Here is a 17,210-nt window from a genome sequence, read left to right on the forward strand (position 1 = left end):
ACAATCATAAACACTTCTTTTTCCAATACATTGTATTGTGTTGTGTGTGGACTACGGAAAGAAACAAAATTGGTGAACCGACGTGTAGCTATTATGGTGTGATTAGTTGCGCACGTAAACCATAGTATGAATGATTAAGGTAGTTAAGTCAGTGACCGTTATGTATCTTTCATAATCCAAGCTTTCACACCTACTCACCTTCCCTTTCACATCTCTATAAATTCATCAATCCATGCCTCCACCAAAGTATCATAATCCAAAAAACCTCATCAAAATTTCTCTGTTTACTTCTAAAATAGAGGCAATCATGTTGTCCAAAGGGTCCATCTCGATGAAGCTTTTGCTGCTTCTGCATTTGGCCATTCTCTGTGTTTCACAGGATTTTGATTTCTACTACTTTGTTCAGCAGGTTAGATTGTTTCTTTAAGGTTGCCGAAGGTCATTCATTAGATTAGTATGGTTTTTATTCTTTTTCTTACTTCCAAATGTGTTCTTTTATCAGTGGCCAGGATCTTACTGTGACACACAGAACAGTTGCTGCTACCCAACCACTGGGAAACCCGCTGCAGATTTTGGCATTCATGGGCTGTGGCCTAATTACAAAGATGGCTCTTACCCATCTAACTGTGATTCAAACAATCGTTTTCAGCCATCCCAGGTACTTTATTCCACTCCAATTGCTCGCACCTTTGATTTTATCTTGATGCCGTTACATTCAGCAATCTCTTGTTCCCAAGCTCATTATTGTTTACTGATTTACAAATCTGGTTGGTCTAGTTCAGAATATTTTCAATCTACAAATAAATAGTACCCATGTTGCAAGGATTACTTTTTCATTATCTTTTATTTCACCGTACTTGCTTACTTCTTTTGAGTCAAGATTACTTCTTTCCCCTAACGAATGACTTGATGAATAGGTTAAATATGTAATGCTTCAACCAATCTAATAAATTACTTATGGTGTCAGATATCAGATTTGACAAGCAGTTTGCAGAGAAATTGGCCCACTCTAGCATGCCCAAGTGGTAACGGGGTCCAATTCTGGACCCACGAATGGGAGAAACATGGCACTTGCTCCGAGTCACTCCTTAAGCAACATGACTATTTTGAAGCAGCTCTCGATCTGAAGCAGAGAGCCAACCTCCTCCGAGCTCTTACGAATGCGGGTACGTAATACATTATTGCTTGTTCAAAACTGGTTCAATGATTGCATATATAATTTTGTAATGTCATAGCAATGCTTTTATTAGTGTATATTATGACCGTGTCTCTGATAAACACGCATTTGGATTAAAGGGATACAACCAGATGGAGGGTTTTACAGTCTCAGCAGCATCAAGGGGGCTATAAAAGATGCAATTGGGTACACTCCATACATTGAGTGCAATGTGGATGCATCACGTAACAGCCAGCTTTACCAAGTTTATCTGTGTGTGGACACTTCAGGGTCTGGCTTCATCGAATGCCCTGTGTTCCCTAAAGGCAAATGTGGGTCCCAAGTAGAGTTCCCAACTTTCTAACACTTCTAGGAACCACTTGGTGTGTCAAGTGCACCTTCCCCTTCATGTCTGTTGCTGATATGATATTTGCATTTGTTTGCATTATAGTTTCTCTCATAGCAATTAATTCTAGTCCATGCTCTTCAATTGTAAGTGTGCTTTAGTCCATGCATGACTTGGTCAGGCAACTAAACCTTTATAATATTGAATACCAAGTTGAGGTAGATTATGCAGCTGAGAACCATGAAAAAATTGTTTTTAAAAGCACTGAGTATTAATCAAAATTTATTGTTATGTTGTTATTATTTTCATTTTCGCTCTCCAAATATGTAAGACTTCATTTGCTTCCAATATTATACTGGTGGTGGGGAAGTATCACTAGCGATTTCCATGGATGTAAGTGGGCCAATAAAGAAAATTGCCTTTGGATAATGAGATTTTTTTTCTTTTCTTTATAATATAGAGTTACGTGTCAAAATGCACAAGTACTGAGTTGGAAGTCATTTCTTATTTTAGATTAAAATAATAATTTAATAATTTTATTTTATTTTAGCATTCTTGTGAAACAAATTGAAAAGTCACATAAATTTAAATTGTGTACTCTAATGGAGCAAATTTTTAATGAAAGAGATCAATGGTGGTGAAAAAGATTGGAATTAGGTGTGATTAAGTTTATACAAGTCACCGGTTAAACTATTTAAGTCTACGAGCGTTTTGGTAAAATAAGTCTTGCAGTGTTCATTAATTAAAATTTAATATTATTAATTGAATTAAACTGTTATAATTCTCATTTTCGAGATATTCTAATTATTAAATTTTTAATTTAAAAATTTTCTGAATCAAATATATAGTTTATTTAAAACCTATTCAAATCTCCACCAGCAAGGTCAACTTCTCATTCTTAACTTTTAATGAAACTGATCTCATAATATTATTGTATTTAAACATATTTTCGAAGTGACGTGATATATTTGGAATTTTTATTGTGCTGATAAAAAAACTATAGATTATTACAAAAATAAGTTAACAAGTTAAATCGTCACAAATTTAATAACCGTTAAAGTTACGTTATTCCTCTCGTACTCATTCTGTTACTTTTTTAAGAGTTTTTTTTAAGAAAAAATATAATAAAATTTTTTAACTTCAATAAAATATAATAAATTTTCTACTTTATTTTTTTTATCACATTTATAAATTAATTAATTGAAAAATATAAATAATGAAAAAGTAATTAATTTTATTTTTAATTTTACAATTAAAAAGAAATAACAAAAACACTTTAAAATAATTTAACACTTAAAAAGTAAGAGAGAAAATTTTAAATTTTTATTATGAATTAATTATCATTTTTATGTTTTGTTTGTTTCCATTACTTACTTGTTCATGCACAAGAGAAAGTGTGAAAATAGGTGGCGAAGGAGGTAGGAGGTCTATTGACATGTTTCCTCCCAAAAGTAATGTGAAATGTTTAGAAAGACAAGTTGGTATTGGCAAATGTTTGTTGCTCTTTGTAAAACTCAAACACTTTGAATATAATTCATATTTTATGTGCTATAAACTAGGTGCAACTATCCTATGTGAAACACTAAGAGTCCATTTGGATTTAGGACATTGCGATTTTCTCTCGATTCTCAGGTTAATTGTGTGTTTGGTGGATTATTGCGATCTTCAAAATGTTCACTAAAATTTCCAAGTTGCATTTGTCTCGTATGAGAAAAATCTGAAGGTTCCACTTAATAAAAGTAAGTTAGGAAAATGTTATGACTTTCATATTTGAAATTTGGTAGTTGGCCTTTATGTGTAATGATTTTGTGACTTTTGGCAAAAGAAGGTCCCCTTCACCAATTGTTTTCATGTTTTTACAATTAGGCATTTTCTTCAGAGTTTTTTTTTTCAGTAGTTATGAATTGAGTATATTTCATAAAAAACACTAATGTTCTTGTGTTCTCACCAACATACTTGGGAATAGAACACCAGAAAATGAACCTTCCAATGTGATCTCACAAATCATCAAGCAAAAATATGATGAACCCAATCCTGCATGGAGGAAGGTTCGTTTTGAGCTCAGAGATAGATGATTTGGAGAGTTTAAGGAAATTTGAGTTATGATTACGTTTAAAATGTTATTTAATATTCTACAATGTTTGTTTTCTAATTGATTTTTCATGCAGAAAGAGTATAGGTGGGATCCAGAACAAGACCAACTCATTAGATCCATTTTTGATACAAAAGACTCTCATTCTTTAAAAATACTATGAATAAAGTTAGGCACATGATCAAGATAAGGGGACATGAGTTCTACAAAATTCCAAAATAAGAGTGTCATTGCCAAGGCAAATCGGGTTGTTGAGAAGAGAGCCTCAACCTACCGTGGTGGTTTCACATCTATAGCAGCTCACTTTGAGAAAATGGTAATATTATTTTTTTTTATATTTAATTTAATTACAATATATTAGACTTAGTTATTCAATTATATATTTTCATTAATTTTATGTAGGTTAAGGAGTTTGAACGACAACCAACTTCTTGAGAGGTTGTGGAGAGAACGAAGAAATTGAAGATTGGAGAATGGGTCAATGACAAGACTTGCAACCTTGCGGTATGTTTAAACTTTAATTTATAATTTAATTTTTACTATATGTTTTCTTCTCAATAATCAACTTGATTCCATTTTCAGGAGAAATATAAGCAACATCGAGAAAAAGCCCAAGAACAGTAGATGCTTGAAGGCTCATCTTTGCAAAACTCTCATGTTGCCTCCATTGATGATAATGAAATATACATTTATGTCGTTGGAGGTGGAAATAAAAAAGGGAATGTATATGGACTTGTTGTATCGAGCAAAACATTTAATAGTTCTACAAGTGCTCACTCTGCTACAAGCGAAGCTCCAGTAGTCCATCAAATAGGAGAAATGCATGAGACTATTCAAAAGCTAAATGTTGAACAAATGACAAAAGATGTCAAGGATAAGCCATCGAATAGCCTCCAGGTCTCCAATTTAGCCTCCAGGTCTCCAATTTGGCCAGCGAATTAGCCACCACAACTTATTTAGTTTTAATTAATTATTTCAATCTATTAGCGATAAAAAATAATGTTTGTTATCACTTTATACTTCAGCGACAAATTTAGAAACTGAATTCCCATCAACAATTGGTCACTAATTTGGCCTTGAAATTTTGGTGAGCAAACTTTCTGCGACGGAATAGCAATCAAAATTTTAGTTGCAAAATTGCGACCAATTTATCATTCGATCTTTAAATGCTTTGTGACTAGGATTTTCGCTTCCATATTTATTTGGTAGTTATTTCGGTCGCAAATGTACTTAGCAACCAATTTTTGTGGTCGCTAAAAATGTTTTTTTTTTGTAGTGAAAAATATTAATTTGCTACTTTAACATAATACAAATGATATTAACAAATAACACCTGCACAAGTCAGACTCTTTCTTCCTTGAGGGCTTTTTAAATATGTACAATTAGAGACTAATATTTGATCCAATCCGAAATTTGAATTGACAATGTAAGCTCTCCAAACATCCATGGTTTTGTTTGTGACCTTTTGATGAGTGTGTGAATAAAGAGTCTTAAATAAAGAAATGTTTGTAGAATAAAGTTTATTTGCATTTAATTTTAGAAATAAGAATTTACTTTTATGTGTAAAATAGATGCAAACAATAATTTTGTATTTGGATCTATTAAGTCCAATAAGCTAACAAGGGTGAATATTGGAGGGTTGAAAAGCAAAGACTATTTAGAAGCCAATCAAGGCATGAAAGCCCAATGTGAATCCCAACCAAACGTGTAAGTCAAAGCCAAAGAAAAGTTAAGGGAAAAACTAGGTAAGGCAATACGAATGATAAATAAACACATTCTCGGATGTATTGGATCAATTTGTCCCGATTTTAACAAAAAATCTTCATAATGACGAGGTATGAGCATGAGTATGGGTAATATCTGATTTTTAAATTAGGTATAGTAATGATGATGCACATATTCACCTCGTCCCCTCAAGTCGTTCCTATACACATCCACATCCTTATATATGTCGATGTTTTAAATTACTAACATACTCATAGTTTAATAGGTAACATAACAAATTCATCTTCATTATTCTCTCTTTCCCTTAATTTAATTTCATTTGGAAAATCCTTATTTCTTTCTTTTCCACACAATTTATTATTCTCTCTCTCAAGTGTTGTTCAACTTCTTCAATATTTACAAAGTTCACTCTGGTTCTTAATTACAAGCAAACATATTAACCTGAAATGGATTACAAGTTACGAACAAGAGGTCCCACAAGAAGGACTCATGTGAATCATTATAATCGTAACTCGTTATATCTCCTTGATTGTATGATCGTAAAATGAAAACTATTGTCATATCCTAATATTATAACAAAAAAAACTGTTAAGTCTTTTCAATGAGTCATTTGACACAACTAACAATTATTGTAACCTCTCTTACATCTTCTCACAACTCTTCATCACTAGTAACTCCTCAAACCTCAGTATATCTTTATATATAAAAAGATATCAACAAAAAATATGAAAATTTTCTTTCAAAGATCAACATTTTACTCAAATGTTTTTCACAACTTATAAGCTCTCGTGTATAATTGAGAAAATCTGGATCAAAGATATAATTTTTGTTTCATAAGCCTCTTGATATTCTCCTCCAGATTTTTTTTGGGGGTGTTTAATGTACTATTTGACATTAAAATACTGTTAGTCACCTTACACGATCTTCCGACAATGACATTACATGCCTAATAGCACACGCTAATGATGTATTAAGACTCTTGGATCAAGTTGATCTAAATATAGAAATAATATTAAAATATTATAAATATATTGACATTTTCAAATAAACATTATTCATTAATTACACACTTATTACACAATTAATATTCTTTGATGACTTGAATGTTAAATTGTCTTTCCATACACTCTACCCTACCCATAGAAAATAATACGAAAACTGAGAAGTGCATGTTTTTGTCTGGGTAGAAAATAAGAACATATAAAATGACAGTTAGTGAAAGAAAATATTCTTTCTTATAAAATCGTTTTAGCCTTTTTAAGAAAAAAATTATTTTAGTAAAGCTCTCTTATGTTAACTGTGACTAAAAGATTTTGAGTGTTAAATTCAAAATCAAACTTTGTAATATTATTTATTTAATTTTTTTCTAATGGTCTCATAATTTAAATATTAATATTAATTTTTAATTGAAGTTTCTTTGAAATTAAAGTTATTAAAATCTTATCTACAATTTATTATGTAAAAAAAAACGATAAAATATGGCTGTGCTCATTTTTAAAAAATAATTAATTTGTTGAAGACAACAAAAATACCCGACCATGGTAACGGCTATTTACAGTAACATTCAATGAATAATTCTAAATCAAAAGATAAAAATCATAAAATAAAATTTCCAAAAACAAAATGCCCAATCCAATAATTAGACAGCAAAGACTAAAAAGATAACAAAAAATGGAAGAAAAAAAAAGTTTGTTTAGCTGTCTTCAACTAAACATGAAGGTAGGACCAAGATTAGTTTTTAAATAATTTTATTTAAAATTAATTTATTCACGAGATAAAATTAATTTATATATGTATATATATATATATTAAACTATAAATATTTTATATATTTTTTAATTTTATTTATTAATTTATATAAATATTACAAATTTTGAAGAGCTTAAAGAGAGAAGAAGGTTGAAAAGTCCTAAGATGTCCGGTGTGGTTGGTCCCGAACCCGATCCGGGAGAACGGGTCGTTTACGCGGCAACGCAAGACGCCAACGATAACACAATTTCCTCATCTTTTTCAAAAAGACCATAATGGTCTTTTCAATGTTCCAAACTTGCAAATATTAAAAAATGGCAAGAGAGAAAGCTAAGACCATGAGCAACACCCCCTTCCCTGTATATTCGCCCAACGCCATTTAACACACGCACACACTCTCTCTCTCTTCCCCCTTTCTCGCTCAACCCTCTCTCTCTATTTCTTACAAATTCTCCTTTTTCTCCGGCGAGTCTCAGATACCCTCATTTACTCGGGATCCGCCGATTCACTTCGCGATCCCGGGGTTTTTCTCGAACCCGTTCCACTTCTCCTTTCTCTCCCTTTTTTTTTTTGATTTTTTTTTTTAAATTTTGAAAAAAAATAAAAAAAAAGGATCAATGAGCGATCATCTGGTGCTGTTCGTGGACCGTCTGGTACGGCCCGTGCCGGTGGTGGAGCCGCTGGCCCAGCACCCGGTCCAGCCCTCCCCCGAGCCCTCGACCCCCGTCGATGAGGCTGCGGCAGGCCCCTCCGGCCCCGCTTCGGTGGCCCAGGACGACAGCGACGACGAGGACTCGCTGCTGCTGCCCTTGGCGGAGTGTCGCATTTGCCAAGAGGAGGATAGCATCAACAATTTAGAAACGCCCTGCTCCTGCAGCGGTAGTCTTAAGGTACGCACACGGATTCCGATTAATAATTTTTTTTTAAATTAACGTCTTTTTATGAAACAAACAATGTTATTATGATTATGAAGCTATGATGATCCAATTGGGTCTTTTTACTATTGAGAGGTCAGAGCAATTTTCATGGTGGCCATATGTATTATGAATCTGTTTGGCAAGTAATTGGTTCCGTGGATGCGAAGAATAATGGGGAACAATGTTGTTTGTGTGGCATCATTGGTTTCTTTTGTATTATGTACGCTTTCGTTTCTGTCTTTCTCTCGATAATTTGATATCCGTTGGGATTTTTTCCGCAGTATGCTCATAGAAAGTGCGTGCAGCATTGGTGTAATGAGAAAGGAGACATAATTTGTGAGATTTGTCACAAGGTATGATTCTTTTACATGCGATTTTCTCATCTAGGGGAACTTTGCCTTTCCAATTTTTGTATGGTGGTTAAATTATGGTAATGCTCATGCGTTATTTTAACTGGTAACCTTTATTGAAGAATACTTTTGTGCTATGGTGTCTCTGGATTGATCTGTGTGTGTGTACTGAGTTTGTTTCAATTTTGTTCATGTAATTCTCAGTCGTATGAACCTGGTTATACTGCACCACCACCTCGTCCTCCGCCTGAAGAAACTACGATTGATATAGGGTAAGCTTAAAGTTTCTTCTTTGGAAGTCTCTAAGTTTTTTGGTTTTGTGTATAAACGATCCATTTTTGTGTTTCAAACTCTTCTCACTTGTGAATTATGATCATTTTTGCAGTGGAGGCTGGACAATCTCTGGCATGCCATTGGATTTGCGTGACCCCCGCCTCTTGGCAATTGCAGAGGCAGAACGTCAATTCTTGGAAGCTGAATATGATGGATATGCTGCTTCAAATGCCAGTGGAGCTGCATTTTGTCGTTCAGTTGCTCTGATTGTAAGACACATTAATCTTGAAATCCTTTTTAACGAATTGATATTAGAGCCCCAGAAGTATAAACCTTTAGGCATTTTTGTTCGGAATTTTAAGGAAATCCATTGTACTTGCTAATTATCTTTGGGTTCTTGATGCACATTGACTACGCAAGTAGTATAATCTTTTGTTATATTTGTTTGGAAGATTAAGGAAATCAATATTTCTTTGGTATGATCTTTAGGGTTTATATTCATAATTGATTATGCTAATAGTATGCTAATAGTTGGACATAATTTTAATCCAATCCATTCTATTTGATTCAGTTAATGGCCCTATTACTTTTGAGGCATGCACTTTCTGTCACGGATGCTGATGCTGAAGATGATCCTTCTACTTTTTTCTCTGTGAGTAACTTTAGTTCATTTTGTATAAGTGGTTCATTTCATACAGAAATTGTATTGCCCTAAATATGTTGTCCACGGTAACTTATTAAATGACCATTTTCTGCAGCTTTTCTTGCTTCGAGCTGCTGGTTTTCTTTTACCTTGCTATATCATGGCCTGGGCAATCAGTATTCTGCAACGCCGGCGACAAAGACAAGTAAGTTTCAGTCCCAATTCTGACTCATCTTTGTTTCTATTTTTCTAATTTAGTGTTGGTATTTGTTTTCAATATGCTTTTGGGCTTCCATTTTGCTCATATCTCTTGGTCATGTTGCTGAGAAACTGTAAAGCATGCAGATGAATTAGTTGTTGTGTTCTAGGAAAGTCTCATTGTTTTCATGTTATGGTGAAACAGGAGGCTGCAGCACTAGCAGCAACTCAAGTTGCTTTTGTTCTACAATCTGAACAACGTAGGGGTCTGCAGTTTGCCATAGCACAAGGACCAACAATGAACACACACCAGGAACAAGTGTAGTTTGATGGCAGCATTTGTATCACTGGCGTGTTTACCATGGAAAGAAGGCTTTGTTGTTATGCCATGCATTTTTACTCATGATTTTCTAAGCTCTAATGTATCTATTCACTCTGACTTGAACAACTTTGAGATGGTGCTTAACATTTTTGGAAGCATAAACCTTCGAAAAGAACATCTCATTTTGTTATATTGGGAGTTCAAGTCTTTGAAAGTTGTAGCAGTGTTACTACTAGTAAATTTTCCGAGTTACTCCATATCGATAATGTTGTGCCTGTGCCTGTTTTTCTGCTCTTGTTTTTCTCCTCCGTGATAATTATAACTGAAGCAATCTAAAGAAAACGATGGAAGCAAACAAAATTTTGAATCTCTCATTGGTAATTGGTGGTTGTTGGCTTTCTATCCTTTCTGCATTGTTTCCAAATGTCATAGCGATATTCATAGTTATAAGTAGTTTCTATTGAATGCAACCAAGCATGCATTGTATGTATGCTGTAGAGGAAGCCTATTGAAATCAACCAGCAAATTGATCATTGATGAGTAACTTTGAACTTATAATAAAAGATATTCTTAGCTTAAAGGGTGATAAAAATGATTGTCAGTTTAGCAGCTTCAAAATAATCATTATTCTTTATTACAATCTAACCTTAATTTGAAAGAGTGCACTAATCACTCAAGGGTAATTCACTTCCTGCAAAATAAAGTAAGGTATGAGGGTAGTGGACGGGCAAACACTTCCTGTATTTTAAATGACTTTGAAAACCAAAAACTGAAAATTTAGAACTAGTCCAAACATGGCATAATTATTGGTTATCTCAAATCTCTATTTTCATCCTTTTTATGTATCTTTTCTCAAACTTGATGTTTTTGGTTATGGTATTTCTTTTTTTATTGATTGTGTTATCAGTTGGGCTTAGATAATTAAATTGCGAATATTCAGTAATTGACAATGAGATTTTGTGACAAAACTAAATGGTAGTTCATCCTTTTCTTTCCACAGTTTCTATCAAGTCGAGTCTTTTAGCTCTTCTCATAGACCAGCTTTCAACATTGCATCCTCAAAAAACCATTTAGAATCATTAAATTGGTCTTCACTAAATGAACACAACCACATTCCCTGTCTTTCTGTCATAAATCCATTTGGTCTGTCTAAGAATGCAAATGAAGAAAGTAGTTTTTCAAAGTGTTTCTCTCATTGGCATATGAAAAAGTAAAAGATGAGAACGCGCTTTTTTTTCCCTTTTCCAAACATGCCAGTATAGAAAATTAGATAGAAGAACAATTAATACACACAAGAAATACAATTAAATTTATAACAAACATAAATGTACAATTAAATGACAATGGAAGAGATTGGTTTACACGTATCAAACAAACAAATATGACCACCACTTTATTAGAAATAAATCTTTTATATATAGTCAAAGAATGACATCATCTAAGAAGAAAATATCTAAAACTTGTGGTGTTGACTACATATGGAGAAAATGAAATGAAAAAGAAGTAAAAGAAAAAATCGAGTCTTATATTTTACTGTGTGACTGACATCCAACTTTTCTTTTGCGTGTTTTGGTCAATCTTTTTTACACAAGACTGACATGGTAGACATTCAAGAATAACAAGCCAATTAAATTACTGATCATTTATCTTTAAAATGTAATATATAAATATTAACAATAGAAATTGTTTTTTGTACACACTTTTATCCTTTTTACCTATTTTATCGTTATGTTTTCTGATTAATTTTTTAGATTATATAATCTATAAGAAACTATTCATAATATTTTTTTACATATTTTATTGCAGTTTTACTTTTCTATGTTTGGAGAATTATTTTTCATTGTAATAATAGTTATATTGATTCTTTTAATTATACTTTTATTTTTTTTATTATAAAAAGTGTGGAATAGTAGTGTTGGTTTATGTTGTTTTTACTAGTCTTGATTCCATTAATATATAACAATTAATAGTAACATGCAACTTTTTTTATGTGTATATATTTGGTTATCTTTCTTCTTTTTTTTTTTTTTTTTATCTTTTACATGTTTATATTTTGGCAAATTATTCCTCCACCTCACGTTCCTTTTCTTTCATCTCCGTATTAATTGTGAAAAGTCGATTTCAACTTTTTAAAAAATTTAAATAATCCTAAATAAAACATAACTTCATACTTTCCTTCTAGTCGCATGTCTTTCTTTCAGCCATAACACTTCTATTTTTCTTCAATTGTAACGTTTGAGAAAATATTTCTTCAATTGTAGCATGTGAAAATGTTGACGAGAAGATTTTGGATTTGACATTTACCACTGCGACCACTTAAAAATAAAGAATAAAACATCACACTGTTCACCATATCTAGAAGGGTATTATTGAAATTAAAATAATATAAATATTGAGGATAAAAATATGGAAATGTAGACAGAATTTGCTTTATATCTTTTAACAGTCGTTTTAGTTTTATATGAGAGGTGAAAAAATGAATTAGTTTGACCCACGGGGAATGAAGTTGGTGAGCTGGTCTATCATGGTCAGGTAGGTTACAAGTTTTAATTCTCAATTTTTTTAATTGTGTTTTACATTTTAATATATATATATATATATATATATATATATATTAATTAAAGCCACACTTAATCATAATCATGTAAATAATTTTTAAAATTTAAATTAATTAATATTTCTAAAGAGATAATTTAAAAAATATTTTTTTTAAATATTAAATTATTTCATTATAATTAATAATTCAAACTAAGTTTTAAATTTTAATGATTAAGTTACTTTAATGTTACATGTTTACATTTTTTCAAATAATATAATATGAACAAACTAATGGTCTAACTTATCATGATCGACTTAGACTTTGTTATTACTAACTGTTGGAGATCCCACATCGACTAAAGATGAGAGCCTTTCATAGTATATAAGTGGGTGCAAACCTCACTCTATTGAGCCGGTTTTATGGGGTTGAGTTAGGCCTAAAGTCCATTGTTATAGTAAACTATTATTATCTTGAATGATTGAAAATATTTTATTATATAATTATAAAAATTATTAAAAATAAAATTATTTTTGGTTATTTTTTAATAATTTATTATAATTTTATCTTTTATATGTAAAAAATATTTTTTTTCCATAAATTATTAGGGACGGTAATGCAGGGCCGGGCCGGTCCACATACCGTTACCAAAAAGTGCGGATGCGAGCTTACTAATAAAGTTTGCTAACCCGTTTTGATCCGTTCTGCATAACCCGTAGTCCGCGCAGGTCAACAACGGGACGACGGGTTGACCCAATGGTTCGCATAAATAAAAAAATATTTATTTATTTTTTTTAAAAAGAAAATCATACCCCATTCACCAATTATTGTAGTGTGACCTTTAGTTTATTTTATATTTAAAAATATTGAATTTAATGTACTAAAAAAGAATGTTTTAGTTTAATCATCATAAGGAGTTAGTATTAAGAGTGATAATGAATTTAGTTTTAAGTAAAATCTTATATTTAAAATTTGTTAATAAAACATAATATAAAGAAGAGATTTCAATAGGATAGTTAAAAATTTAGTCACCTTCATTAAAATATTTTGTAGTAAAACTTTGAGAATATACTTTTATATATTTTCATACATATATAGGGAAAAAATAGATGCAAAAAATTAATTTTAATCGAGCCTTCTAACAACCCTCATACTTGAATTTATAATTTTATCTTAATTGAATGAATTGAAATACAGATAAAATTTTAATTTTTCAGTAGTAGAAATAAGTTTTTTTTTTCAATAATTAATGAAATTTTAATTTTTGAAAAAAAAATAAAGTTCTTATTCCAATTTGCCTGCTTGACCACATGTTACCTCTTATGCAGGATGGACGAGTGAAATGAACTCGCACTCCTTGCGCGGGACTAGCCTACCCGACCTGCATTTTGCAGGTCAAACACGAAACTAGCTTATGTGAGAGATGTTAGCCCACATTACCACCCGTATAAATTATATAGAATTATAAAGTCATAAAAATTATGAAACTATATAAAGTTAGTAGTATATAAAATTTTATATAAAAATATATTATATTGTTTGTGCCATATAAATTATAAAATTATATACATATATAATTATATAAAATATATATATATATATATGAAGTTCTATAAAATTATAAATTTCAATAAAGTTATATAAAATATATTATTTATATAATTTGAACAATAAAATATTTAAATATATTATTTATATAAAATTACAAATTAAGAAAATTTATCATTAATCTTGAAAAGAGGATGGAAAGGTTATTCTTAAAAGAAAAACAAACTTATTAGAGGTTCTCATGATAGATTTTAACATTAGAAAATCTTTTATATATATCTATATATATATAAAATATGAAATATATTCAATTTTGCGTGAAAGGAATATATTTGTTGACAAACTTGTTAACTTAGAGTTTATTCATAAAGAACAGTTTCATTGGTATAATAGATTTTCATATAATCTTTTCTTATAATTCTTTATTAATAGATATAATTTAAGTAGTTTTTCTTAGATTTTTTAGACATGGTTTTGATTTAATCTCCCATATTTCTTCTATTTTCTTTCTTTCTTTTAATAATATTTTTTTTTCATGTGATGGCAGATGATTATTGTTATTTGAGATGTCAAGTTTCATAATGATGTCTAACACGAAAATTTTTATAAAAAAAAACAAATATTCACATTAACTAAATCGTTTTCTAAAATAATTATCTTTAAGATAAAACTTTAACTCAATTTCTATGTCTATAAACATATCAATTGAAGAGTTTCACCAAACACTTAATCTACCTTACCTTGGTCCACTATTAAAAAAGGGGCACATTGTTAAATATCTCAATCACCAATTTGAACCACATTCTTACTCTATCCTAATCCATTATGGATTCACAACATGCTCAATTACTATCATAAGAGTCTCAATTTAAGCACTGGCATCTTCACAAGCAGCAGCTATGGGCTTAAACCTATTTTTCTTCCTCTCATCCCAAATCCCATTTTCTATATGTCTAACCTGAATCCATTTGAAAGGTTAATCATATTTTCAACCGAACAGATGTTATCTTAACAAATATTATGTATATTGAAATTTATTAGGATCTATCTTCTTCAAGTGAAGTAATTCTTATATGAAATGTATAAATTTAAAATATAATATATAATTATTTAACTTTAATAGTTATTTTCTTTGTTCGTAATACCATGTTTAGATGTTTTCGGCTTATGCCTTTATAATTATTTTAGTTTTTTTTTCTATAAAATGATATTTAAAATCATTTTGAGAGTTTAGTTTGAGCTATATATATGATTTGTTTTTTAACGACTAAGAAAATAATTTTAAAATAAAAGTGGTATAATTAAAATGATATCTAAATATTTTATTATTTCATAAAAAATGTATATAAAAAAAATGTTATTGAGGTTTCATTAATATAATCACCATCTCTTTAAGAATTATTTTTTTCCTCTTTTGTCTTTTCTCTAAAATTTTGACCACCTCCTTAATCACAATGACAATCGAAGGTTACCATTAGGTCCCTGACAATAAGTAAAGTAATACAATCTGATCAAATTTTGGTTAGAGTAAGTTCATTTTTGCTCATTTTTCCTTTGAGTCAGTTTTGAGTTTTAGTGTTTAGTTGAGTAAATGTGGTTGCATGTAATTTTTATAACTTCAGAATTAGTTCCTGTTAGTTAACAATCTTAGTGATATGTTTGGATCATTGACCAAGAATCTGTGGTGCAAGTTAAGTTATCCTTGTGTTCTTTATGAGTTGGAACTCTTTGTGAATATGCCTACTTCTAATCAGGTAAGGAAAACTAGTTTTACTCTTCAATATAACCCCAGGTTAGAAGATTTGGATGTGAATATGACCTTGGAAGTGTTTGAAAGGTAGTATGAGGGATTTGAATTATAAATATTGAAGAATTGTTTATTTTGAATTTGAACGAATTAGATCTAGAAATCATGAATATATAGATATATAGATTGATATGGAAATTCTATGTTGTCAAACTTTGAGCAAGGTGATATCAATTTTGGTTTGATATGTTTTGTGAAAATACATATTTGGTATTTAAATTTTTAGAGAAATCTTCAAGTATATCATTTGTATTAAGTTTATATTTGTTAATTTCGCTCAAGCAAGATATTTTCACTTAAGCAAAATATCCTCAATCAAGCGAGATTAGGACACTAAAATTTACCTTGCTCTCGGTTGTATTTTCACTAAGCAAAAAAGTTTTCACTCAAAACAAAAATGGAAGAAAATTGGCTTGTTCTCGGTTCTATTTTCGCTTAAGCGAGGGATTCTCACTCAAGAAAAAATAATACTGGAACTGTTTTCAGCATCATTTCCATTCAAACGACAAAATTTTCGCTCAAGCTAAAAACAACTCAAACTTTGAAGTTTGCTTTTGGAATACTTTTTTTATAATTGTTTATTGTTTTAATTAAATTTTATGTAAATATTTATTTATATATATAATTGAAAATAATTAGTTATGTGTTTATATCATTTTTAGATATCCTTGGATTTAAAAAAATATATTAATTGTTGTATAATTGAATGATGTAGTGATGTCTAGTATTAGATATGGATTATGTGAAAATCCGATCTAGACATAGTATTTTCAGAAAAGAAAATAGTGTGTTATGATTGTTACGATATGCATTGACTAGGGATTCATCTAAAAGGAGGTATTCTGACTCTCCTAGTATATTGAAATCATATAGATCAAGATTATAAGGTGTTGAGAATCAAAAGAGGTTCATATAATTTTTGTTTGCAATTTAAAAAACAATCTGGTCTGACATATCATATGAATTAACCATGTCATATGAGGTTATCTGATGTTGAGATTTTTATGTGCATACCTGTGTGGATTTCACAATGAGATAATATGATATGTGAAAATATGAGTATAAGTCAATACACGAGTGTTCTAGAAATAGAGTCAAGTGTTTATGTATGTTGGTAAGTGAATTTTTGACCTGAGGAATATTGATTATGAATTATTTGTAGACACTTTGACCCCCTTATTAAAATGTAATGTATGGAAAGTCATAAATTACATGTTCATGATTGGAAGCTAAGTTGAAAATTTTAAAACACTAGTTTACCCTACTTTTTATTTTGTATTTGTTTTAAAATTTGTGATGATATGGGAGTTGATGAAGTTGCGAGTGGTAAAACTCCACATTAAACAAATGAAGTGACATACATTTATATTTTTGTTGGTTTGATTTTTTATATATAGTTCAGGTGATGCAACTAGAGATGTTATATGTTTTAACTCTTTAACCTAGTTAGAATTTGCATATGAATTTTTATTTATTTATACTATTTTTCATTTTTTTTAGTTTCATTACTTGTCATATTTTAAAGTTATTAGCCTATAATTTCTTCAA

General features: G+C 30.4%; 2 protein-coding genes across 2 annotated transcripts; both read left to right on the forward strand.

Annotated features, from left to right (window-relative positions):
• Window positions 1–232: 232 nt before the first annotated feature.
• On the forward strand, window positions 233–1,810 carry LOC137811545 (ribonuclease 1). The gene is made up of 4 exons (XM_068613332.2): window positions 233–409; window positions 503–658; window positions 968–1,166; window positions 1,297–1,810. The coding sequence occupies exons 1-4, from the start codon at window positions 233–235 to the stop codon at window positions 1,518–1,520; spliced, it is 756 nt and encodes a 251-aa protein (XP_068469433.1). The 3' UTR covers window positions 1,521–1,810.
• Window positions 1,811–7,203: 5,393 nt separating this feature from the next.
• Window positions 7,204–10,028, forward strand: LOC137811544 (uncharacterized). Its single transcript, XM_068613331.1, has 7 exons — window positions 7,204–7,958; window positions 8,267–8,338; window positions 8,540–8,607; window positions 8,721–8,877; window positions 9,180–9,260; window positions 9,367–9,456; window positions 9,655–10,028. The coding sequence occupies exons 1-7, from the start codon at window positions 7,686–7,688 to the stop codon at window positions 9,772–9,774; spliced, it is 861 nt and encodes a 286-aa protein (XP_068469432.1). The 5' UTR covers window positions 7,204–7,685; the 3' UTR covers window positions 9,775–10,028.
• Window positions 10,029–17,210: the final 7,182 nt, after the last annotated feature.

The sequence above is a fragment of the Phaseolus vulgaris genome, chromosome 2, assembly GCF_051622355.1.
Source record: "Phaseolus vulgaris cultivar YP4 chromosome 2, ASM5162235v1, whole genome shotgun sequence".
In the NCBI taxonomy this organism is placed as follows: domain Eukaryota; kingdom Viridiplantae; phylum Streptophyta; class Magnoliopsida; order Fabales; family Fabaceae; genus Phaseolus; species Phaseolus vulgaris.